General features: G+C 42.9%; 1 protein-coding gene across 6 annotated transcripts in view; it reads right to left on the reverse strand.

Moving 5' to 3' along the window:
• smoc1 (SPARC related modular calcium binding 1) overlaps positions 1–27,866 on the reverse strand; it is a 177,045-nt gene that overhangs the window by 66,454 nt on the left and 82,725 nt on the right. For 5 of the 6 annotated variants that reach the window (XM_034195206.1, XM_034195205.1, XM_034195202.1 and 2 more), the window contains exons 5-8: positions 25,654–25,753; positions 23,578–23,625; positions 5,897–5,986; positions 89–169 (exon numbers count right to left, since the gene is read on the reverse strand). In XM_034195206.1, the coding sequence (XP_034051097.1) occupies positions 89–169; positions 5,897–5,986; positions 23,578–23,625; positions 25,654–25,753 (319 nt within the window). The remainder of the gene's footprint in view (positions 1–88; positions 170–5,896; positions 5,987–23,577; positions 23,626–25,653; positions 25,754–27,866) is intronic. The other variant, XM_034195208.1, reaches the window with a different exon arrangement.

Here is a 27,866-nt window from a genome sequence, read left to right on the forward strand (position 1 = left end):
ATATCACATAATTACCAGCAGTGCTCTGAGTGGCCACACAGGTGCCGCTTTTCACACATCAGAGTGAAAGCACAGGTTCAGTTCTCACCTTGCCTCCTGGAGGTGGAGCTGTTCTGCTTATTGTCCTTATATCCCAGCTGTTTAATCCACAGTGTTGGAGCAGTTATCTCTGTAAAAACAGCAGAGTACATATCAGACACGTTCATACATTCATATAGCAAAGTTGCTTTCTTGTAGTTTTATTTAACATCTTCAGTGCTGTGAGCTCTACCAGCAACATCCTATGCAACTTCCCAGTATCTCCTAAAAGAGGAATGGCCAGGCCTGCTTCGGGAGCACACCTGCTCTATTTTCATGCATTCAGTTATGTTGCTTGTGCATCTTTTCTACCACATTTTTCCTTTCCAGTCAACGTTCCATGAATATGCTGAAGATACAGCACTCTGAACAGCCAGCCCTTTGAGCAGTGGCCTTCTGTGGCTTGCCTCCTTGGACAGGGTGTCAGTGAGTGTCTTCTGGACAATTGTCAAGTCAGCAGTCTTTCCCCTAATTGTGGTTGCGTGTACTGAAGCAGACTGAGAGATTCCATGGTATTTATACTGCATAAGTAGTGAGTTACTTAAATTTGAAATGAAATATTCTGTTGCGGTTTGCCTCTGCCTGTGCTCTGATTGTTTGCACCTGTTGTTCCACACTGCTGCTGCCAAGTGACTGATTAGTGCTGAATTTCATAAGGAGCTCGATAGCTAAGAGAGAGCGCCAGATTGTTTTATTCCCTAGTGTTGAACTCTCCACAGTTGTTATATCTGTTCTCCTGGTTTTTATGGTCTTTGCCTGCCTAGTCTTTTGTCCTACCAGTTGCCTGGCCTTGACCTTGAGACTGGTTTCTGACTTTGAGATCTGACAGGCCGCTGAACACCTCGCCTGTTGCCTTCTGACCTCCTGGGTATGACTTGGGCTTTTATATTGACTACTCCATTTGTTCTGCTGATTGGAGAACTTATTCTTCTGGGTAAAGTACATCCAAATGCAGTGAAGATGAGTGTGGGATTGAAAGGACTGATCAAAGTCTGCTGTAGCAAATATGGCCAAAAGACATCTTTACCAAAAACAAAGGTTGACTTCAATTTCCAGTTTTAACAAAGAACTGACTCTTCAGACATTCCTAAGGCTGGGATTTCTTAAGTTAACTCTGTGTTATCAGACTGCACCAAAATTTTCCTAACCTCCATTCTCATTACAAACATTTCCTGGCTGAATTTATGACACCTCGGGAAAATTTTAACAAACAGTCCCAATGGATCAAAGATGCTTGCTCCACAGTGTTCCAGCTAACACCAGTTCAACCAAAATTTATTAGACAGTTTAATGAAATCTGTCCAATTAACATGACGTCCAGACATCAATAGGACACTTTCTACTGATAACATCTCAATAAACCTAGAATCTCAACCAGCCAGCTGGCCAAAGATCAGAGGTCATACAACGCTCAATATACAGTGCATCTGGAAAGTGTTCACAGTGCTTCACTTTTTCCACAATTTATGTTCCAGCCTTAATCCGAAATGGATGAAATTAATTTTTTTTCCCCTCAACATTCTACACACAATAACCCATAACTACAACATGAAAAAAGTTATTCTGAGATTTTTGCAAATTTATGAAAAATAAAACTACGAAATCAGTAGTAAGTCAATCAATCAACTTCAATCAACTTTTTTCTTATATAGCGCCAAATCACAACAAACAGTTGCCCCAAGGCGCTCTATATTGTAAGGCAAGGCCATACAATAATTATGAAAAACCCCAACGGTCAAAACGACCCCCTATGAGCAAGCACTTGGCTACAGTGGGAAGGAAAAACTCCCTTTTAACAGGAAGAAACCTCCAGCAGAACCAGGCTCAGGGAGGGGCAGTCTTCTGCTGAGACTGGTTGGGGCTGAGGGAAAGAACCAGGAAAAAGACATGCTGTGAAGGGGGGCAGAGATCGATCACTAATGATTAAATGCAGAGTGATGCATACGGAGCAAAAAGAGAAAGAAACAGTGCATCATGGGAACCCCCCCACAGTCTACGTCTAAAGCAGCATAACCAAGGGATGGTCCAGGGTCACCTGATCCAGCCCTAACTATAAGCCTTAGCGAAAAGGAAAGTTTTAAGCCTAATCTTAAAAGTAGAGAGGGTATCTGTCTCCCTGATCTGAATTGGGAGCTGGTTCCACAGGAGAGGAGCCTGAAAGCTGAAGGCTCTGCCTCCCATTCTACTCTTACAAACCCTAGGAACTACAAGTAAGCCTGCAGTCTGAGAGCGAAGCGCTCTAATGGGGTAATATGGTACTACGAGGTCCCTAAGATAAGATGGGACCTGATTATTCAAAACCTTATAAGTAAGAAGAAGAATTTTAAATTCTATTCTAGAATTAACAGGAAGCCAATGAAGAGAGGCCAACACGGGTGAGATATGCTCTCTCCTGCTAGTCCCCGTCAGTACTCTAGCTGCAGCATTCTGAACCAACTGAAGGCTTTTTAAGGAACTTTTAGGACAACCTGATAATAATGAATTACAATAGTCCAGCCTAGAGGAAATAAATGCATGAATTAATTTTTCAGCATCACTCTGAGACAAGACCTTTCTGATTTTAGAGATATTGCGTAAATGCAAAAAGGCAGTCCTACATATTTGTTTAATATGCGCTTTGAATGACATATCCTGATCAAAAATGACTCCAACATTTCTCACAGTATTACTAGAGATCAGGGAAATGCCATCCAGAGTAACGATCTGGTTAGACACCATGCTTCTAAGATTTGTGGGGCCAAGTACAAGTCTTCACAGTCTTTGCTATGAAGCTCAAAATTGAGCTCAGGTGCATCCTGTTTCCACTGATCATCCTTGAGATGTTTCTACAGCTTAATTGGAGTCCACCTGGGGAAAATTCAGTTGATTGGACATGATGTGGAAAGACACACGCCTGTCTACTTATAAGGTCCCACAGTTGACAGTGCATGTCAGAGCACAAACCAAGTATGAAGTCAAAGGAATTGTCTGAAGATCTCCGAGACAGGACTGGAAGAAGTTCAGATCCACTAGGACTCTTCCTTGAGCCGGCTGCCCGTCTAAACTGAGCGATAGGGCGGGGGGAAGGAACTTAGTCAGGGAGGTGACCACGAACCTGATGGTCACTCTGTCAGAGCTCCAGCATTCCTCTGTGCTGTGAATTGAAGCCATGACCTTCTTGCTGTGAGGCAACAGTGCTAAGCACTAAGCGACCGTGCTCTTGTGTCCAGTTGAAGACAGATGTTTAATCAATCGTATCCAGAACTTATGACATTCAGATGAAAGACTGATTAATATCGATCAACATGATGATCCTCTGCGTCTAAGCAGGTGGTGCCCTTTGCAAGGTATTTAATTAAATTTCAGATTTAATTAAATATTATCTTAACTTATATTCACTACTCTGGATATTCATACGTAACCTGTGATAATTCACGGTCTGGTCATAATGTTTGTGTGACTTCCTCTCTGATGTGTCAAGGACCCTGTAATTCATCCAGTCTCTGCAGCCAAGGTCAGGCCCTCACTTGATGCCTTCCTAAAGTTATTGCTGAGCCTCCCAGCTTTGATAGGGTAGTCCACAATCAAAGTCTTTTACTCCTTTCAATTTGCCATCACTGCTCTGCACTGGGGTTCAGGTCTTGTTTAACATGACATATTTGAATATTTTAATACATTTGTATTATATTTTGATATGTTTATATTATATTATTGTATTTAGATTTTATTGTTTTATTTTATATTATATTATTATATTTTAATGTTTTGATACATACAGTTATATGTAAAAGTTTGGGCACCCCTGATGATTTCCATGATTTTCCTTTATAAATCATTGGTTGTTTGGATCAGCAATTTCAGTTAAATATATCATATAGCAGACAAACACCGTGATATTTGAGAAGTGAAATTAAGTTTATAGGATTTACAGAAAGTGTGCAATAATTCTTTAAAAAATTAGGCAGGTGCATAAATTTGGGCACCCCAACAGAAAAACATACATACATCAATATTCAGTAGATCCTTCTTTTGTAGAAATAACAGCCTCTAAATGCTTCCTATAGCTTCCAATGAGAATCTGTATTCTGGTTGAAGGTATTTTGGACCATTATACTTTACAAAACATCCCAGGTTTGTTGGTTTCCAAGCATGGACAGCCCACTTAAAATCACACCACAGATTTTCAGTAATATTCAGGTCTGGGGACTGAGATGGCCATTCCATAACATTGTACTTGTTCCTCTGCATGAATGCCTTTGTAGAATTTGAGCCGTGTTTAGGGTCGTCTTGTTGCAAGATCCAGCCCCGGCGCAAATTCAACTTTGTCACTGATTCATGAACATTGTTCTCAAGAATCTGCTGATAGTGAGTGGAATCCATGTGACCCTCAACTTGAACAAGATTCCCAGTACCTGAACTGGCCACACAGCAACATAGCATGATGTAACCACCTCCAAATTTTACTGTAGGTAGCAAGCATTTTTATTGGAATGTTGTGTTCTTTTTCAGTCATGCATACTGCCCCTTGTTATGTCCAAATAACTCAATTTTAGTTTCATCAGTCCACAGCACCTTATTCCAAAATGAAACTGGCCTGTCCACATGTGCTTTAGCATACCTCAAGCAACTCTGTTTGTGGCGTGTATGTAGAAAAGGCTTCCTCTGCATTACTGCATCATACAGCATCTCTTTGTGCAAAGTGCACTGTATAGTTGAATGGCGCACAGAGACACTATCTGCAGCAAGATCATGTTGTAGGTCTTTGAAGCAGGTCTATGGGTTGACTATAACTGTTCTCACCATCCTTCGCTTCAGCTTATCTGAAATTTTTCTTGGCCTGCCACTTCGGGTCTTAACTAGTACTGTGCCTGCAGTCTTCCATTTCCTCACTATGTTTCTCACAGTGGAAACTGACAGCTGAAATCTCTGAGATAGCTTTTTGTATCCTTCCCCTAAACCATGATGTTGAACAATCTTTGTTTTCAGGTCATTTGAGAGTTAGTTAGAGGCTCCCATGTTGCCTCTCATTAGAAGAGATACAAAAAGGGGAAACATTTGCAAATGGCCACCTTAAATACCCTTTCTCATGATTGGATTCACTCATGTAGGGAGGTCAAGGGTCAGTGAGCTTACCAAACCAATTTTGTGTTCCAATAATTAGTGCTAAATGTATTCAAATCAATAAGACATGGGTGCCCAAATTTATGCACCTGCCTAATTTTGTTTAAATAATTATTGCACACTTTCTGTAAATACTAGAAACTTCACTTCACTTCTCAAATATCAGTGTGTTCATGTGTTATATTGTCACCTTCCTAAAATAATGGCCAAAGTCATATTTTCCCAAACATGACTTTGGCCATTATTTTAGGAAGGTGACAATATGATATATTTAACTGAAATTTCTAATCCAGACAACCAATGATTTATAAAGGAAAATCATGACATGGACATAACATTAATAATGTCCAGCAAAAGGCAGAAGTAAAGGATTCTGGGATGCAGTGCCACAATACAAGCAGTGGTTTTATGAGAGTCAAGATTCAAAATAAGGCTGCGCCATCACTGGCTGAATAGGTGTCTGAACCAACTATGTCTGACATCTTTATCATGACTACCTTAAAAAATGTACCTTGCTTTATAAATATCCGGACATACTTGAATGAACATTGCAAACAAGCCACAAAACTGCTTAAAAATACACAAAGGAGTTATGGGATGCTGTGCAGCAAAGGAAATGATTCACAAAGGAACCTTTGGCATTCTAATGCATACACGATGTCCACCTGAAACCACTGAGAACTGTTGTTGGAGAAGGAGAAAGGGAAGCTGTACTTACCATCTCCCTCAGGGGGGACATGAGTCTCCATGGTGGGTGTGGGTTTAGAGCCGTCATCTGGGTTGAGAGTGAGAAAGAAACGGAAAGAGACTACCATTATTGAGGTTAATACAATCTACTCTCCAGAACTGTTGAATGATTGGGATTTGCACATGGCCCGGCCAAGAAAGAAAGAAAGAAAAAGAGAGAGAGACAGACAACACAGACATATAGGTCTTCCTATTAAGTTGTTCCTCACACTAACACACATCCTACATCAACACTGCACAATCAGCATGCACCTTCATAGCCATTCTGCAAAAGTAAAATAACAAAATACATGCATATGAGAATCCCCTCAACCATTAAATAAGTCATCCACTCTTTCAGACATTCGGGCTACTAATATGTTCCCAGTTACTCTACTTGTCTATATCCTGGGACCAGAAACTTCATCTGTCTTATCTCAGTCCACCCAGCTGTAAATGGCTAGTGGCCTTGGCTGGAGAAGAAACCTCTGTAGGACTGGTGTCCCATCCAGACTCAGTCATAGACTCAGGGCCTATATAGGACTTACTTCTTCTACTTCTTTCCCACAAGAGAGCAGTACAGATGTAAGATGTGCTGACTGGAACAGAACCAGGACAGAGGTCCACAACATCTACATTCCAAACAGAGCTGATGGGCTGCTGAGTGAATGAGGAACAGTGAAGTTGATCATTCTTGACTGTCAGAATAACATGCCATACCATCTGCATTGCTAACTACAAAGTGCAGGTCTTGTCTGGGAGCATGTGCTGATGTGGTGAAGCCGCTTCACCAAACTATGGAATCATCTTTGGTCCTGGATGCCAACCAGATAGACAGATAATTGTATATTCTGACCTCTTGAAAGTAGCTACTACTGTATGTGCTGGTGGCAGGTGAAACCGCCGCTGGGGTCCTCAATACTGAGGCAGCTGGATGCTGGGTCATGACCTCACAAATGGACCATGTGGCCAAAATGACACTGCTGATATTCTGTCGCAATGCAGGTGATACACCTCCTCTGGGTCTCCCCAAATAACCATTCTTTGACACACAATCATTCCAGTGGTAAGCAAGGATCCCCTGAAGAGACCTAGTACCAAAGACATCCAGTTGTTCCATTATGTCTTTCTTAACATCTCTTAATCTCAAAGATTGAGGACCTAGAGACATGAAGTCATGGCCGTGATAATTGAATATCTGCAGCTTTGACACTTTCACAGCATACAGATACATTTATGTTGGCCAATTCTAGAAAGACACTGAAAGCTTGGTCTTAGCCTTGATCCAGCACAATCAAGAACCCAGACACAATTCTCACTCAGTTTCTCAAGTGTTGCATTCCGGGCATCCATTCATTCTGTAATGACCGCAGCACTGCATGCAGTCAAAGTCAGTGAACCTTTCTGAGCCAAGAAACACAAGCTTACCCAACACCCAGTCCATACAAGCACTGACACCGTTGGAGCCAAAACACAACCCTGACCAATGCCAGCATTCATACTGCCCCCACTCCACACAGGAGATAGGCTGGCTATGAAATCCAGCAACTTGTTTGGGGTCCCACAAATTTTAAGGATGTTTAGTGTAAGGTTGATAATGCTGGCTATATTACAGTAGTTGAAAGACTGGTAAGTCAATTATCAATATGGAAAAAAAAAAGTATTTTACAACTTACTGGCTAGAATAACATGCAACCAGGTATGAACAGGAATTTTCTTTAACTTTGTGATGCAGAGAGCATTGGCTTGACTACCCTACTGCTGCCAACATCAAATCATAATCACCAATCATAGGGTGTGAGGCAGGTACACCCTGGACAGGATGCCAGTCTGTCGCAGGGGCACATATAGACAAAGAAACACATTCATACCCATACGCAGACCTACAGACAATTTAAAGTTGCCAATACACCTAAGGGCCCAGTCCCACTGGCGTTTAGGAAGATTTGCATATGAATTGTGCCCAAAATTGGTTCATATTCGCTAAACATCCGCTATATCCGTGAAACATGCTTGTATGAGTCGGCCGACATCCACACACGTCCGCAAGTATCCACAGAGGCACGTTTTTCTGTTGCCAGGATTTTTGAGCTGCACAAAATTTTGGTTGCGGATGACATCTGCCTTACATACGCAATACATACACAATCTATGCGCTGTATATCCGCTGTTATCCGCTAATATCCGCAACTGGCGGGCTATTGCAGCTTAGCAGCGGACTGGGACAGTGTGTAAAAGAGATATATAGCATGCCTATCACGTCCACATCACAAACTAAAATAAGTTGTGGCGAATGCATACAGATTGGCCACGAATAAAGCGTTTGTATTACGTCTGCTTTGCATCTGATTTGCGGACAATTTGCGAATGCATAACAAATAGAAATCGACATACCTGCCAGTCATTGCCAGTCCAGCTGTGAAGACGTACAAATGTAGTTATGGGTCCCCAAAGACGTAGTGTGATAGTTGCTGCCATCCAACAACATACCAATCAATGTGTCCAGGTCCAGCAATTGTTCCAGAGGCTGTGGTGTTGGTGGGAACAGTGATGCCGACAGGCCCGAGTGCGCTTCTGTTATGACGGCAATGCAGATGCCGCGCACGCGCAATCCAACCACTTTGCCGCCACACGTGCGCGATGCATTCTCAATACATGCATTATACATCTGTGATTGTTCATCATATATTCGCTATACATTATTAATATATCTGTAATTCATACTGGGACATTTGTCATTTTTGCCCAGTTTTGTTGCGGATGACAACGAGCGCCCGTAATTTGTATACTCAATTCATGCGCAATTAATCCTCTCCCCAGTGGGACCGGGCCTTAACCTGCATGTCTTTGGATGTGGGAGGAAGCCCACGGAAACACGGGGAGAAATGTAAACACCACACAGAAAGGCCACAGGTGGGAATCGATCTCATGACCTTCTCGCTGTGAGGCAACAGTGCTAACCACTAAGCCATTGTGCTGCCCTAAACGGTACTGCATATCTGGGAAAAAAAACCTGTAACATTGTCATAACTGTTTTTTCACTTCAGTGGTCAGATCAAACATAGGAATGTACACTCAGCAGCATGTTGCCATCCCTATGGGGATGACATCTTAGCACCACTTCCATTCCCACTGATGTGGTTTCAGAGTGCATGCATGTCTTGCAGTGACTGGAGTATAGATAATTGTTGTTATTAAATGAACATAATATACATGTTTTGAGGGTGGAATGAAACCACAGTGTCCCAAAAAATCCCAAACAAATACCAGGAGAACAAACGCATGCCACACAGAAAGGAAATACGCATTGGTTGGGACCAAGCCCCTGACCTTCTGGGTGTGAAGCAAGAGGGTAAGCACTGTGGGACCATCACATTCATGAAATGAATATATTCATAAACGTAGCTGAAAAGGTAACAAATTATAATGATAACTGAAAGCTAACTTACATCAAAACAAACTAAACATACAAATAGGCACCCTGTCCATATAGCTTCTTTTTTTTCTGAGCACCAGCATCTGTTTTCATTGCTGTAAATGAGAACAGTGCATATGCAGCTGCCTAGAGAAAAAGTCGTACACACAGCATCTCTTTTCCGGAGTGCTTTGCATTTTTTGCATGGCTGCTCCGAGCACTTAAATTGAAAATTTTCAAGTAATTGTGGGGTTGAGTTCACAACATGATAATAGAACCAATACAAACTAAGCAGCTGGATGCAATTCACACCTCTTTTTTAACTGTTATGTTTTAATGTTCACAGTAGCTTCTTAGCTTATCAAAACAGATTCAGTGATTGCTAGCAAGCTTTTTATGCATTTCTCAGTGTATATCACATATCGTTGCTCTGACTGGTTGTAGGTCTATCCAACTGCATCCAGAAGCATTTAGCCCTCAAGCAACCAAGTGGGGTCATTTATGATCCAGGGCATGTGTTTTTATGCACCATTTTTCTCATTTTAATCAGAAAAAAGTTTCTTACCATGAATTTGTCAATCTATTTGTCCTACATTTGTTCACAGAATTTTGCAAGGATCGGCCAATCCTTGTGGCATGTATAATCCAAACGTGTGTGAGATCACTTATGACCCTGAGAAGAACTATGAGATTTTCGACAAAGTACTGTGGATCACACACTGCAGCCGATCTGCTCTGTGTCAGCCTGATCCCGTCAGATCTCAGAAGCTAAGCAGTGCGAGGCCTGGTTAGTACTTGGATGGGAGACCTCTTTGGAACACCAGCGGCTGTGTGTTTTTCTATCAGTTACACTGGAGTTGCGTCAGGAAGGACATCCGGTGTAAAACTTGTGCCAAATCCCAATGCGGATCTGGCTGCATCTGACCCCGAACAAAACAGAAACAGCTGAATGGACAACAACAACAACTGTGAATCACACACTACTTCTTTCCCGGTTAGAACATCTTACTGGCATTCAGGGTACTGCACTTGAGTGGTTTAGATCGTATTTGGCCAAAAGGAGTTTTTCTGTTCTGATTGGTGACCTCTCCTCATCAACTGCTCCTCTGTGTTGTGGAATGCCACAGGATTCTATTCTTGGGTCTATTCTATTTTCTTTGTACATTTTGCCAAGTGAGCATATTACACCTGTCCTGTACGCACTCCACTGACTTCCAGTTCGTTTTAGAATTGATTTTAAGGTTTGTAATGCACTTTATAAATAAATGTTGACTGATAGATTGATTGATTGACTGATTATGGCTTCAAATGGCATTTTAATTTGCCAACTCTAATCATTATATTTTTTATGTTTTGTAAGGAAGAATGGCCAACAGACCTAGAATAGTAAGATTTACAGCTGCACAGGCATTGAAACTGATTCTTGATGTCCAGAGTGAGGATGAAAAGGATGATGGACAAATATATTAGAGAGTGAAATATATATGAAGAACCCTAAAACAATCATTGATATAGAAGTATTCCAATATAAATTCAATGGGTCATAAATAACCCCACTTGCTCATATGAGGTGCTAAAATAGCTTGGTCACTTGAGGGTTAATTGTGCATCTGTTAGTAAAGCCCCGTCACACATAGCAAGAATGTGGAGGAACCATGCCCAAAACTGCAAATATTGCCATAATCCGACACAGTCGGTAGGAAAAGAGACATGGTCAGCTGTGTCGTAATGCATCCAGATTACCGCGCATGTGTGGGGCTGCAATTATCAATCAGCTGTATGTGTGTGTGTGTGTGTGTGTATATATGCGCCACTAAGCACGTGAGGTGCGCTCTTAGTGCCACTGGACAGCTTCACTGAAAGTTTGATGGCAGTGTGCCATGCTGTCCCCTGCATCAGACGTAGCATTTCCAGTGAACTTTAATTCTTTTTTGCTCACTTCAAGAGCATAACACAACTCTTGACAACGTGATGGTTGGATTATCACATGGGAAATAATTTTGATTTGGGGTGAGAGAATTTTAACCACAGGCTGCCGGTTTCGGCTTCACGTCCACGTCCGCGCTGTGAAAGGTGAGATTCATGTTTATTAATGGTGTAACAGCCTGACACAACAGTTCCATGTCATATCTCCTACAGAGTTATGGTCTAGTTATGATCTACTTATGATCACCTTAGAGTTAGAAGGTGATCGTGATCACGGATCACAAGGTGAGATCCGTTTAGTTCCAAGCCTGACGTGTGCAATAACGTGTTACTGCGCATCACAGAGATGCACAGCTGCCCATGTTATATACAGTTATGATGGAGACAATACTGGCATTATTTAAGTCACCCATGGGAAGGAATGGACAAATATCTGTACTGTAAGATCTAGTGTAGATAAAAGTGCCTGTCCAGATTTGTGGCGGTGTGCGCACAGTAGTGCACGGAGCTTTCAGTTTGATAGCCGCTGTTCACGTTCACTGTACAGTTCCACTGTACAGTTCCTTTGCGCTCTGGTGGGGGGAGTGGACATTATTATACATGGCACGTACAGGTCATACCGGCAGGCTTTGCCGTGCCAGATCCATCTCGAGGTTCCCTCATATGCGCTCAAATCACTTCGGATCCCATTTTGCTGCCTTCGGAATATGTAAATTGGTGTCAGATGGTCTTCAAATTACACATGGACCGCCGTCGGATAGGTGTCCCATCTCAACTGCACCCGGAGGGTTTTGAATATGTGCGTCACACTCTGGGCCGCCTGCCGATTTTGACCATCTGTGTGGACTTCCACAGATGACTGTCAAAACGTTTTGGAAATGAAATCCGACACGTTTCGGATATGCACCAATTCATGATTCTGACGCCATTCTGCATGATTCCGACTATGCGTGACGGGGGTATAATGCATCTTGGAAATTGATAATGAACTGTAGAGTCTGACTATCCAAGGGTAGATTTGTCTGTTGCCCGGTTAGTTTATCTTAATAAAACTATTTGTGCAACATTTGACACTTTCACAGTTAGTCTGAATCTATACAATTAGATCCAGACTAACAACATAATAAGAATGACAAAAGACTGATATTTAGAGGGAAAATTCCCCAAAATATCAAAATCACATTTTACATTCTTTTCTTCTTTTTAAAACATAATAAAATATATATATATATATATATATATATATATATATATATATATATATATATATATATATATTGTGATAAACAGACAATATTTCATCTCTCTCTTGGACAACTATAAATGCAATTTCCTAAAATACTTACCCATGTGTTGTTTTGTAGCATCTGGAACATTCCTTAGGAAATGATTCAATCAAATGCAAACCACAGTGAATTTTGATGTTTACAGTTGTTCTATAAATCCCAAACCACATGCAGTGTCAAACATTGTTTGCTAGACTGATCTCACAACAATAGAAATTTTGGCAGAAATCGTCATAACTCAACATTCTCGTAGCAGCAGATATAAGAACATTTACAATATTCACATACCTGTTTAAAATGTTTTAGACTCCTGTCATTTTTTAAGAACAATCTGTTTTTGTATTCTATGCACATTAAAAATTGCAACAACTGCAGTACTTGGCAAACAGTACTTCAACCAAGTGCAAGTCAGTGATTCTGCAAAGACATGATACTGAACTATTCTAAGGGTCCCTTCACACTTAGTACGAATAAGTACAAATCAGGGCGAATCACAGTGAAACAGCTCATATGAGCGAACCATGAAAACATCGAGCCGGCATCAGGAAGGACACGTGGTCGGGCAGATGTCACTGCCAGCAGCTAAAGCATGTGTAACCACATCGCACCGCTGCTGTGGAAAAACAGAAATACATGCCACCCGGCCCAACACACGTCCTGTCGACAGCGCGCCGCAGGACAGGCACCGCATCATGTAGAACAGAGCTCACGTGGGTGATGTGACATTCAGATCACCCACTGTGTGCTAAGATCTGACTGTCCATTTCACCTGGGGCAGCCTGTCAATGTGCGCCCTGTGCGCTCGCTCCATGCAGCGCATCGCAACTGCATTTCTAAGTTTTTATGTATGTCCACATGATGACAGGAAGCAGACAAAGTGGACAGTTGTAAGTTCATGTCCTTCAAAACACGGTATGTGTTCCCCAGCAGGGACGTCCAGAACCAGAGGTCTCAACAGCTGTAGCTGTCGGCGGACACGCCCCGTGTCAGGTCAGCGCACACACTAATGTGTCACTCTCTGTAATGTGATGATTATTTTTTAGTTATCTGTTATGTAATTGTGTATGTAGGTAGTGTAGTACTTACTAATATACCTGTCCTAACTGTGGTCTGTGTGTTTGTACTGTGACACATCCTGTGCACTGGGCCGTCGGTTGTGTCTGTGGTCAGCAGCTGGAAGGTGCCTCCCATGCTGTCTGCACTCTGACCTGTCTGTTCGGCCCCGCATGTGTTCATGTCTGTACATACATATAAGCATTTTATACAAGTGTGCCCCCCTCACACGCCACATGTGTAAGGGGGAGCGGGGGGTGTGAAACACACATATGTCACATGTGTTTTGGGGGGGGAGCGGGGGACGCAACACGCGTGCGAGACACATGCACCACATGTGTGTTGCTTTCTGCAATGCCACACTCGTGGGGGCACTTAGACAAATTTCACATCCAGCTCAAAAGTGATCGTCTGCTGACTGTTTTTGTGCTAACAGCATGAATGGCCCCACATTTTCTAAGTGTCAGGCGAGCAGTGCTGGATGTTGATGTGTGTCACCTGGAATTTGGCCGACACCTGCCGCGAGAAGGTTTGAATGAGCTCTCACAGGGCGCACACTGTCTTTCAGCCACTGGTGTGCATGAACAGTTGTAGAGACAGGTGTACAAGGCGTTGGAGGCAGCTCCAATTTTTCATGAACGGCATGCAATTCCTCCTTCATGCGCTATTCAGCTTAAATCGTGTTATGTGTGAAGGGGCCTTATACGTTACATTAATTTATCTTCTCAAGTTCAGTCAACTTAAAATTTATATTAAGATTGCACTAACCTTTTGAAGTTGAAACAAAAATTCTATTTTTTACAGTGCTTTGGAAGTAGGAAACAGCAAAAGAGTAACAGAAATCCTCTTGGGAGGATGCATTTAATTCTGAGTTTCATGGCTTTTTCCCACACTGTGTTGAATGTCGGGATCATCTCCTCCATGTTAGGTGTAGACACTGTTCTGTTGCCATAGTGATCTCTGATTCAGATTTGCTAACGAGAGAAGCAGCAAGTTTTCTTGCAGCTAAAGAGCTGGATTTTGGATGGAAAAAGGAAGCGATAGAGAAGGGAAATGACAAAGGAAAGAGATCCTACTGGGAGAGGTAGGCGAAACAGAGGGATTTTGGTGAAATGTGGATGACTCATGAAAGCTCTGATGGACAAACTCCTCTTACAGACCTGGGCATTTTAAATGATCTCATTTTTGGACTCATTGCTTACACCTTACAGGAGCTGGATGTTAAATCTGCATGTTCACAGAGGTCAGTGATTCTGATAAGACCTCTTTGCATTTTATTTACAAATAAAATGCAAAGTTTCTGAATTTTATGCAAAGTGGTTATTTTCTGGAGTCACGGGCAATGCACCAGATGACAGCAGCAGAGAGTAAACTGGAGTGTTTTCAATGAAATAATTGCATTAATAATGCAATATTTATAATAATAACTGCATTGTTTACAGTGAAAGAACATAATCCACAGCAGGCTGAGAAGATGGTCTGCACAGTGCGACCGCACTTTCCAGAAAAACTTAAAACTTTCAACTTTTACTGTACACTGTAGTGACTAGCACAGAAGCTGCATTAATCAGGTAATCATGAATAATTAGTTTGATATTACAGAAGAATGAAGCAGCAGCATCACAACTGACTTTTAAAAATGATCACAGCCTAAACTTATTTTAATATAACACTGTGCAAAACAATAAAACTCTGTGTTGCTTTTCACTTAAGTAAATTGTTGTCAGCTCTGCTGCTGCTGACAACAGTTTTCTGCTTTAATTACCATTTTTCTATTGTCAGAAAATGTGGGGGCTTCTAGGTGTGTGTTACAAGTGAAAAGGAAGCCAAAATCTTAATGGTGAGAATACATCAACCACTGCAGAAAGGTTCACTGCAAAAAGGGGGTGTCTAAAAACAAGATAAAAACCCTAAATCTGATGGAAAAGGTACTCCAAACAAGTCCATGCAGCAAGACAATTTCACCTGACAAGATTCTTGAATTAAGATTGTTAAATCTAGAAATGTTGAACCCTTAAAATAAAAAAATTAACTCTTAAAACAAGATAAATCTAAGGTTTTTTTTCTTGGTAAGAATCAAATAATTTGCAGTGCTGGAACCAACCACAGAACGCTACTGTGCTTTGGAACAGCTCAGAAACCAACAATCTTGATGTGAACAGGTAAATTACCCAGTATGCCAACGCGGCATGACTCGGCAAGGTCAATAAAAAGCACTAACTCCCCACTTTTACATATTTTTGTCTTTTATAGCATCACATCAAAATTTCAACAATAACTTAAAAGGGTGTTTAATCACAAAGTCACACCTAATCTTTACGGTTTAAAAATTAAACTATAATAATAATAATAATAATAATAATGTCAGAAAAAACACAATCTGGTGGATTGCAGAAGACCTTTAGAGTGTCTTGAACAATTAAAACAAATTAAATGCTATTCACATCATTTGGATGTGGGCAATAAGAAAGAGACTGTTTGAAACACTCCAACGGCAGGTTTCCAGATGACATAATGAGTTAAGAGCAATTTCTATAACCATCTCTATGAATGTCTTGAATTGTTTATTTACTGAGTTATTTTTACATGTTCCGAAAGCAGATCGTAAGAAAAAATGCGTGCACACTATGTTAAGCACTTCTTAAGGTGAGCTGTCCATGGTGCTGATTAGACTTTGAAGGCATACTAAGGTACACTATTTTCTTCTAAAATTGTGATGTTTTTCAGAATGGAAAAAAAAAAACCTATAATTTAAAGTGCATATCACAAATAAATAAAATGTCAAATGAGCTGACTATTCTAAATAAATAAAGAATTATGAAAACATTGATGTATTTCATTTTATTTTTGGAGCTATATGCCCTTGGAGAAATTAGCTTGATTTTACCTGCCTCTGATAAATTCTCAGGAACCTCAAGCTGTGAGTAATTTGAATTTTGGTGACATCATCTCAGGTCATGCCCACAAAATGAATGGGGGAAAACAAAATTTTTACAGTGTGAAATCAGTGTTTTTGTGGACTTTGATGGTTAAAATGTGTATTTTGCAAGGATGGAACCATATGACTAGTGTTGCTTATTAGGTGGACAGATAGATAATATTGTGAGAAAGAAAGTGATATTTTTTAGTTCATCTCGTACAAACAGCACACATGAAGCCCAGCACAGTGTGAGAAAGGTCTTCAGAACATGGATCTAACCACAGATTTTATCCTTTCCTTTCATGTGGCCAGGAGAAAATTCTTAACAAAGCATGTTTCCTCTCCCAAAAATGGGGAATGGCCATGTTCGTGGTTTGCGCCATGGTGTCGCACCATGTTAAGCTAAGTGCTACCAGTAGTCCCAGTGTCAGTGACACCGGATCTGCAGGCTGATGAAGGAACGTTGTTTTTCTGTGGAGCGGCACACAGTGGAACAATAATCCTACATGACTGTGTGTGTGTGTGTGTGTGTGTGTGTGTGTGTGTGTGTGTGTGTGTGTGTGTGTGTGTGTGTGTGTGTGTGTGTGTGTGTGTGTGTGTGTGTGTGTGTGTGTGTGTGTGAACACAGCACAGCAGGAGTGAAATCTGAGATGTATGTAATTGTCAGTGTTGGGGAAAGTAACTTTGGAAAGTTACTTCATTAGTTAATCTATACAGTTATATTTTACAGTTACTTCTTACATTTACTTCATTAGCATCTGCGGACACCTTGTCAGCAGCTGCTGAATGTAATTAATAAAGTTACTCATAATCTAATTTGGTTATTTTTAAGATTTAGTACTCAGAAAAGTAACTATTAGTTACTTTGCTGATTAGTTACTTTTCTGATTGCTCAATCTTACGAGTAACCAAGTTAGATTACTCGTTACCTTATTAGTTACATTACTTATTAGTTGCAAGTTTTCTGCAGATTCTAATAAAGTAATTGCATAAAGCTGCTAATGAAGTAACTGCACAAAGCACCTGTATAAAGCAACTAAAAAAGTAACTAAAAAAGTAACTTGTCAAAGTTACTTTCCACAACACTGGTAATCGTTATTAGTGAGTCTTATTGAGAGGTATGTGATTTTTTTTTTAATACACCGCAGGTTACAAAGTAGCAGAGATGGACATTTGTTGATCACAAAATACAATAATTTGATTCGAAAGCCAAAGTAAAGCCAAATTAAAGCCATATTACATTTGGAGACAAAAAAACCCAACCCAGATTGACTGTTTGTACTGGAGTAAGTCATGAAGTGGACACAGGTGGAGTGACCTTCAGGCAGCACCTTAGGTTATGTCACTATTTTGGCTAAAAATAGCTCTGAAATTGTGTGCATTTTCCAGATGCTATAGGGATCATTTTTATCAGGTACATTAGGACTTGCACAAGTTAAAGAGTTGGAAGTAATGTTATGTGGGCCGCTGAAGAGGAGGTACTGCTGGCCCACTACCACCACTGGGCGCCAGACCCAGAAGAAGTGACAGCTGTCATTCATCCCCTGCACCAGCTGTCACTCGTTCATCATCATCATCACCATCATAAATGCCGGACTGCAACTCCACCTCCTCGCCGAGAAATCGACTACCGAGAGGTAATTTCTCTGCTGACTGACACATTGTGTAACCAACTGAACTTCTGTTGCAGCCGTTTTCCTGAAGTGTTGCCTTGTCTGGAGGATTGGCGTTTGGTGTGAGAGTGACGGCTTCACCTCGCACCCCATCCCAGATAAGTGGTAGATCAGGAGCTGCACGAGTGTGTGTGATTTGGAGGTGGAGGTGCTCCCTCCTAACTGTGTACAGACTGTAGACCACTGAGTGTACGGATTTACACTCATTCATCTTGTCTCTGCTTTTTGCCAGCAGTACCAGGGTCGACAGCCGAAGACAGAGGTCACCTGGGGATTCGGGACTTGGCGGCTCCGGTGTTCTTCAGACCGTTGGTGGTGGAGGCCGTGTGGGACGCGGCCTCTCTCTCGTCGGGGTCTTCTATCTTCGAGCCTGCCCACACGTCACCTGGTGTTAACTGACTTTGCAATTTCTGTGTATTTAGTTGTGTATTGTCACAACAGTAAATTGTTACATTTTGGCTTACTCATTGTCCGTTCATTTGCGCCCCCTGTTGTGGGTCCGTGCTACGACACCTTCCCAACAGGATTTCTCGGCCAATCGTCATGGATTCCGAGGGGCGTCAGCTCAAGCGTGAACGGCCAATGGCAGAGCCAGGAGCGCAGGCGTCAGCGGGAGGCGTGTTGGGTGAGCTGCAGCAGATCTTAACCGCCTTCACGGCTCGGTTGGATTTAGTGACCGAGCAGAATGTCCTCCTTAATCGGAGAGTGGAGGCTCTCGCCGCCAGGGTGGAAGCGCACGATCAGGGCGCTGCTGCAGCTCCTCCTCTGGCTGGTCCTGGGCCTGAATCAGACGTACCACTGGTCGTTCAACAAACCCCCCCACCATCCCCTGAAGCTTACATAAGCCCTCCGGAACCGTACGGGGGCTGTGTCGAGACGTGCGCGGACTTCCTCATGCAGTGTTCGCTCGTCTTTTCACAGCGCCCTGTCATGTACGCATCAGACGCTAGCCGGGTAGCTTATGTTATTAATCTGCTTCGAGGAGAGGCACGCGCATGGGCTACGGCACTTTGGGAGCAGAATTCACGGCTCCTAACGTCTTATACTGGGTTTGTACGGGAGTTCAAACAAGTGTTTGATCATCCCAACAGAGGCAAGACCGCTTCAAACGTGCTGCTGTCGATAAGACAGGGGCGCCGTAGCGCAGCCGAGTATGCAGTCGACTTCCGCATCGCGGCAGCGAGGTCCGGCTGGAATAACGTTGCGCTCCGCGCCACCTTCGTAAATGGACTGTCACCGGTCCTCAAGGAGCACCTACTGGCTAAGGAGGAACCGCGGGATTTTGACGGGCTTGTCGATTTGGTTATACGCTTAGACAACCGTTTGAATGAGCATCGTCGGGAGCAGGCCGGGGGGCGTGACCGGGTACGAGCCGTCCCTCCCCCTTCCGGTTCCGACAAGGCGACGTCGTCCCCACGCTTCACTGCCAGAGAGCCCCATGGGGCTACAGCTCCCCCTGCTGAGGAGGCTATGGACACGAGCAGGGCCAAAGTAAGATTAACTGACAGACAAAGGAGACTGGCCCGCGGGGAGTGTTTTGTCTGCGGCTCTTGTGAGCACATGCAGAGGGACTGCCCTGAACGGTCAAACTACAAACGCCCGTCCTTAGAATCTGGGCTAAGGGTGGGCCATAACACACACGTGGAAAGACCCCGCAGATCAGCACGAATCCCAGTAACAATCCTTTGTGAGGAGTTAACCCTTCACGCCCCAGCACTAATAGACACGGGGTCAGAAGGGAATCTGCTGGACAGCAGATGGGCAAAGGAAGTAGGGCTCCCTCTGGTGGCTCTGCCGGCACCATTGCAGGTGCGAGCACTAGATGGCACTCTTCTTCCATTAATCACACATCAGACACAACCAGTGACCTTGGTTGTATCTGGGAATCACAGGGAGGAGATAGTGTTCCATGTAACACCATCTACCTCCCGAGTGATTTTGGGTTTTCCATGGATGGTGAAGCACAATCCCCAGGTCGATTGGCCGTCCGGGGTTGTGACGCAGTGGAGCGAAACCTACCACCGGGAGTGTTTAGGATCCTCGGTTCCCCCCGGCACTACAGCTAATGAGGAGGTCAAAGTTCCCCCCAATCTATCGGCGGTGCCAGAGGAGTACCATGATCTTGCTGACGTTTTCAGCAAAGATCTGGCGCTCACTCTTCCTCCGCACCGACCGTATGATTGTGCCATCGATTTAGTCCCGGGCGTTGAGTACCCGTCCAGTAGGTTGTACAACCTCTCACGTCCAGAACGCGAATCAATGGAGACCTACATCCGGGACTCCTTAGCTGCCGGGCTGATCCGGAACTCCACCTCCCCGATGGGTGCTGGTTTCTTTTTTGTGGGCAAGAAAGACGGCGGACTCCGTCCATGCATTGATTACAGAGGGCTGAACGAGATCACGGTTCGCAACCGATACCCGTTACCTCTGTTGGATTCAGTGTTCACGCCCCTGCACGGAGCCCAAATCTTTACGAAATTGGATCTTAGAAATGCGTACCACCTGGTTCGGATCCGGAAGGGAGACGAATAGAAGACGGCATTCAACACCCCGTTAGGTCACTTCGAGTACCTGGTCATGCCGTTCGGCCTCACTAACGCCCCCGCGACGTTCCAAGCTTTGGTAAACGACGTCTTGCGGGACTTCCTGCATCGGTTCGTCTTCGTATATCTGGACGACATACTCATCTTTTCCCCGGACCCTGAGACCCATGTCCAGCATGTACGTCAGGTCCTACAGCGGTTGTTGGAGAACCGGCTGTTTGTGAAGGGCGAGAAGTGCGAGTTCCACCGCACTTCTTTGTCCTTCCTGGGGTTCATCATCTCCTCCAACTCCGTCGCCCCTGATCCGGCTAAGGTTGCGGCGGTGAGAGATTGGCCCCAACCAACAAGCCGCAGGAAACTACAGCAGTTCCTCGGCTTTGCAAATTTTTACAGGAGGTTCATCAAAGGTTACAGTCAGGTAGTTAGCCCCCTGACTGCCCTGACCTCCACCAAGGTCCCCTTCACCTGGTCGGATCGGTGCGAAGCCGCGTTCCAGGAGTTGAAACGCCGGTTCTCGACTGCGCCAGTTCTGGTGCAGCCTGATCCTGATCGCCAGTACGTAGTAGAAGTGGACGCCTCTGACTCAGGGATAGGAGCCGTGCTGTCCCAGAGCGTGGAGGCTGATAAAGTTCTCCATCCTTGTGCCTTTTATTCCCGCAGGTTGACCCCAGCTGAACGGAACTATGATGTTGGCAATCGGGAACTTCTTGCGGTGAAGGAGGCTCTTGAAGAGTGGAGACACCTGCTGGAGGTGGCTTCGTTGCCCTTCGCGGTTTTCACTGACCATCGGAACCTGGAGTACATCCGGACCGCCAAGCGGCTGAACCCCAGGCAAGCCCGCTGGTCTCTGTTCTTTGGGCGCTTTGACTTCCGGATTACATATCGCCCCGGGACCAAGAACCAAAAATCAGACGCCTTGTCCCGGGTGCACGAAGAAGAAGCCAAAGCGGGGCTGTCGAACCCCACCGAGACCATCATCCCCGAGTCCACTGTCGTGGCCGCCCTTACCTGGGACGTGGAGAAGACCGTCCGGGAGGCCCTGACCAGGAGCCCGGACCCGGGGACTGGCCCCAAGGACAGACTGTACGTCCCACCAGAGGCAAGAGCTGCCGTATTGGACTTCTGTCACGGGTCCAAGCTCTCCTGTCATCCCGGAGTGCGTAGGACCGTGGCAGTAGTCCAGCAGCGCTTCTGGTGGGCGTCCCTGGAAACCGACGTCCGGGACTACATCCAGGCCTGTACCATCTGCGCCAGGGGCAAGGCAGACCATCGGAGGACGACGGGCCTCCTCCAACCCCTGCCAGTGCCTCATCGCCCCTGGTCTCACATCGGCCTGGATTTCATCACGGGCCTCCCGCTGTCCCAGGGCAACACCGTAATCCTCACGATAGTGGACCGGTTCTCCAAGGCGGCCCACTTCGTGGCCCTCCCGAAGCTCCCGACGGCCCAGGAGACAGCAGACCTCCTGGTTCACCACGTCTTGCGGCTGCATGGGATACCGTCGGACATCGTCTCGGATCGTGGTCCCCAGTTCTCTTCACAGGTGTGGAAGAGTTTCTGCAAAGAGCTGGGGGCCACCGTGAGTCTCTCGTCCGGGTACCACCCCCAGACCAACGGCCAGGCAGAGCGGGCCAACCAGGAGTTGACTTCAGTTGACTGTGTTAGACCACAGAGCCAGCTGTCCATTATTTAAAGGACTGGTAGTCAGAGGTGGGCAACACTGACTTCAGTGAGTAAAGGTCCTCCCATGTATTGTTTCCACCTGTGCACCTAAATCAGGCGATTTCACTGATTAGCTCATTCACCTGCCTGAAGAGTTTATCAAAAGTCTCAAACCGGTTCCAGAAAGGTCCAAGAAGGTGCAGGTTTCTGTGCAACCACCCACTCCAGCAGGTGATTTCACTGATTAACATCATTTTAAGCAGGTGGAATCAGTTAATCAGTGAAATCGCCTGCTGGAGTGGGTGGTTGCACAAAAACCTGCACCCTCTTGGTCCTTTCTGGAACCAGTTTGAGACCTCTCGAATCCACTGAATGGGACAAATATGTGGTAGGACCTTTACTCACTGAAGGCAGAGTTACCCACCTCTGTTAGTAGTTCAATTTCTCTTAGTGTATAAACGTAAGCCAGAGAAAGGTGAAGAACAAAGTTCTTGTTGTGAGCATGTACAGTAGAATGTCCAGCAATTTGACAATTTGTTTTAAAATAATGCATGACAAGTAACAGTAGTTTATAAGATTTGAAGTCAAATTTACTCACACAGAGTAACATTTAATGTCAAAAACAAGAGGATACACTCAGTGAAATTTATTTTGAATATATGCAAGGAAAAAGTTACAGACCTTTGTGCAAAATACATTAAGCAATGTATGTCTCTGATTTGGACTTTCAGTGATCCAGCTGGACCAGCTGTTTGTCTGATGATGGAAGTTGATCCGGCCTGACACTAAGTAACTATTTTTGATTTTTTTTTTGTGGAAATTCACACAATCTATTACAGACCTACAGTAAGATTTTTTTTTTCCTTTCAAATCTTTCAAACTTGATCATGTACAGGGTTTGGGTTGTTTAACAGGAGCTACCTGTGAATATTTTAACAAATTAATGTGCTGTATTATGTCTATTCTTCAATAGTGTTTTCAGTTTCAGTCATATCATCAGGGTAACATTAACTTGGAGTCCTTAGTATGTAAATTATTAATGAGTACCTAATTGTGTCATTTCTCCTCCACATGAATAGGGACTTTGCACAAACAGGTCAAACAACATTTACAATGTTTTCTCTGTGTATCTGTCAACCATACAAACATTCCATAAGATGCTTGCGCACACAGCATTCAGCAGATCTCAACTCACCTTTTCTACCAGAGTTCGGAGGCCCCGGTGGTTTATCGGTTACTGACCCTGGAAAAAAATAATAAATAAATAGGACATCAACGTTGTCATGAAAAGAAGACCTCAAATGCTTCTCCAGTGCTGATTTGATTCTAATTATATGTATGTTTTAGGAGGAAAAAAGAAAAACATCTATAAATTATTTTCTTACGTGAAGTGAAAAGGAGATGTTTTAGGCTTCAAAAATTACAGCACAATTTAAATTGTTTTATAGAATGCAATAATTAATGGTTATTTTCTATAGTTGCCTTCAGTTTAAAATTAACACAAGTCCTGAGGATAAAAGATAACAGTATAATGTCCACTCACACCGCCTCTTAGTTAGCCGATTAAAAGGTTGCATTGATTCTGTTACATTCTGTTGAATGTATGCACACATCGAAACATTGATATTGCCGCTTTACTTTACTACTGACCATTAAATCTGAGAGATGTATAGTTCATCATCTTTGGAAAACAGACATTATTAGAAAAAGTTTATTTTAGATTTCCAAATGCCATTGTCATTTTGTGCATGCAGGTAGCTGGGTCAAGCATGTACAAATGTATGGAGTCAACAAGCAAAATTAGACAATGCAACCAATTAAAATAGAAGAAATTTTGAGCGAAGGACATTTACTACCTGACACTCTACTTGTCCCAGATGATTGATTTGGGTCAAATGTCATTTAGGATATTCACTGTCATTTGACAAGAAAAGGAGAGCAGGGCATTGACCGAAACTCGCTGTAAATGGTCAGGTTGTAGTACTAGTATCATTGAGGCCATTGGAGCTTTAAATACAGTACATGCCTTTGGAAAAAACAATGAAGATATTGGATCTTATGCAAGACAGAAGAAAAGACAAGGCAGAGAGTATGTGTCGCATCATAAGCAACATCTCAGCCCAATGTACGGTGCATCCAGAAAGTATTCACAGTGCTTATGTTACAGCCTTATTCCAAAATGGAGTAAATTTATTTTTTTCCTCAAAATTCTACTCACAACACCCCATAATGACAATATGAAAAAGCTTTTTTTATCTTTGTAAATTTATTTATTTATTTATTTTAAAGCTCCATCAGGTTGGATGGAAAGCGCCAGTGCACACCCATTTTCAGATCTCTCCAGAGACGTTCAGTCGGATTCACATCTGGGCTCTGGCTGGACATTCACAGAGTTGTCCTGAAGTCATTCTTTTGATATCTTGGCTGTGTGCTTAAGGTCACTGTCCTGCTGACAGATGGACCGTTGTCCCAATCTGAGATCAAGAGCGGTCTGGAGCAGGTTTTCATCCAGGAAGTCTCTGTATATTGCTCCATTCATCTTTCCTTCCATCCTGACTAGTCTCCCAGTTCCTGCTGCTGAAAAACATCCCCACAGCATGATGCTGCTACCACCAAAGTCCCTCTGATGATACTGAGGAAAAACCCTCAAGCCAACCAGACTCAAAGGGGTGACCCACTGCTTTGGCCATTCTAACAGTTACAAGGTTTTTACCGTTTTTGCCAAGCTGAAGAAATTTATTTACTTATTTATTTATTTATTTATTATAAAAATGTCAAAACTGTGCCTTTTTCTATATTTCTTATCCTGTGTCTTACATTTTACAGCAGAGAGCTTATTGTGTGGCATAACAATGGCTGTACTGATTTTGCACATGCAAGATTTGATAATTCCACAAAAGCATAACCATAATAATCACTAACAAAGTGGGGAAAAAAGAAAAATGACAATCCATAGTCAGTGGTGCTTGAACCAGCCTTGACGCCACAGAATGCTACCAAAGTAACAACAATAAAAGTTTCTACATTTGTTACCTCTCCTACTCCAGCCTATAAAAGATCTACTGTACTGCAATTTTATAAATAATGCTAAATTAAACAAACAAGAAATAAGACTGTGATTAACATGTGCGGTATCACTGTAGGTCAGATGCAGACTGTGCTGTCTTATGCATGATAAAGACTTTGACATACCTCTATTAAAGACTTTTTTAAGCTTGTGGATGATACATATGTATCATCCACAAGCGTACTAGTGTTTCCATTCCAGTACCTGAACACACCGGGGTCCTGTTGTGCACAGAGGAGCCACTCACTGGCTTGCCATCAGTGGTGACACACCAGCAGTAACCTGTTAAAGTATGGCACTGGACCTGCAGAAGCACATACAAACAACAAAAATACATTTTTATTTATTTTTTAAAATTACAACAATATGCTTGATTTGTTTGCTTGATCACACATCAAACAAAAAAACTGTACAGTAGATAGACTGCAATTATATCACTCTAATATAGGTAGATGCTCAAAGCACTTTATGGTGATCTTGTGTCAGGATTCTGCCATGCAAGGCATTCAACTTCATATACATTTGAAGCTTGCACAAGGGCACTTCAGTGACAGTGACTGAATGGATGCAAGATTGAACCTACATATAACACTGTGGGTATAAAGTCTGCTTCTCAAACTTTTGGCCACCAGTTCATGTATTTCAGTATGAAAGACATTTGATACAGCAGTACTACAACCCCTGGCAATAATTATGGAATCACCGGCCTCTGAGGATGTTCATTCAGTTGTTTAAGTTTTGTAGAAAAAAAGCAGATCAAAGACATGACACTAAACTAAAGTCATTTCAAATGGCAACTTTCTGGCTTTAAGAAACACTATAAGAAATCAAGAAAAAAAGATTGTGGCAGTCAGTAACGGTTACTTTTGTAGACCAAGCAGAGGAAAAAAATATGGAATCACTCAATTCTGAGGAATAAATTATGGAATCACCCTGTAAATTTTCATCCCCAAAACTAACACCTACATCAAATCAGATCTGTTCGTTGACATTGACCCTATGCCATGACATTGACCCTATGTGTCTTTTTGCAAGGAATGTTTTCACAGTTTTTGCTCTATGGCAAGATGCATTATCATCTTGAAAAATGATTTCATCATCCCCAAACATCCTTTCAGTTGTCCAAAATATCAACGTAAACTTGTGCATTTATTGATGATGTGATGACAGCCATCTCCCCAGTGCCTTTACCTGACATGCAGCCCCATATCATCAATGACTGTGGAAATTTACATGTTCTCTTCAGGCAGTCATCTTTATAAATCCCACTGGAACGGCACCAAACAAAAGTTCCAGCATCATCACCTTGCCCAATGCAGATTCGAGATTCATCACTGAATATGACTTTCATCCAGTCATCCACAGTCCACGATTGCTTTTCCTTAGCCCATTGTAACCTTGTTTTTTTCTGTTTAGGTGTTAATGATGGCTTTCGTTTAGCTTTTCTGTATGTAAATCCCATTTCCTTTAGGCGGTTTCTTACAGTTCGGTCACAGACGTTGACTCCAGTTTACTCCCATTCATTCCTCATTTGTTTTGTTGTGCATTTTTCGATTTATGAGACATATTGCTTTAGGTTTTCTGTCTTGATGCTTTGATGTCTTCCTTGGTCTACCAGTATGTTTGCCTTTAACAACCTTCCCATGTTGTTTGTATTTGGTCCAGAGTTTAGACACAGCTGACTGTGATCAACCAACATCTTTTGCAACATTGCGTGATGATTTACCCTCTTTTAAGAGTTTGATAATCCTCTCCTTTGTTTCAGTTGACATCTCTCGTGTTGGAGCCATGATTCATGTCAGTCCACTTGGTGCAACAGCTCTCCAAGGTGTGATCACTCCTTTTTAGATGCAGACTAACGAGCAGATCTGATTTGATGCAGGTGTTAGGTGTTTTTGGGATGAAAATTTACAGGGTGATTCCATAATTTATTCCTCAGAATTGAGTGAGTCCATATTTTTTTCCTCTGCTTGGTCTACAAAAGTAACCGTTACTGACTGCCACAATCTTTTTTTCTTGATTTCTTATAGTGTTTCTTAAAGCCAGAAAGTTGCCATTTGAAATGACTTTAGTTTTGTGTCATGTCTGTGATCTGCTTTTTTTCTACAAAATTAAACAACTGAATGAACATCCTCCGAGGCCAGTGATTCCATAATTATTGCCAGGGGTTGTATTAGGAAAATATAACAAAAAAAGAAAGGGAAAATTAAGACTTAACATATAGGTAAGTGCATGTTCTGACAATACTGTGTTGTGCTTTTATTCTATTATGTTAGTATGGCCATAGCAGATGGTCACCCCACTGAGTCTGGTCTGCTTTAGGTTTCTTCCTATAATAACAATGTGGGGGGAGTATTTCTTACCACTGTCCGTGTGCTTGCTCATTGAGGTTTAGACCTTGCTCATGTGTGTTGCAC

This window comes from Thalassophryne amazonica, chromosome 19 (genome assembly GCF_902500255.1).
Source record: "Thalassophryne amazonica chromosome 19, fThaAma1.1, whole genome shotgun sequence".
NCBI classification, from domain to species: domain Eukaryota; kingdom Metazoa; phylum Chordata; class Actinopteri; order Batrachoidiformes; family Batrachoididae; genus Thalassophryne; species Thalassophryne amazonica.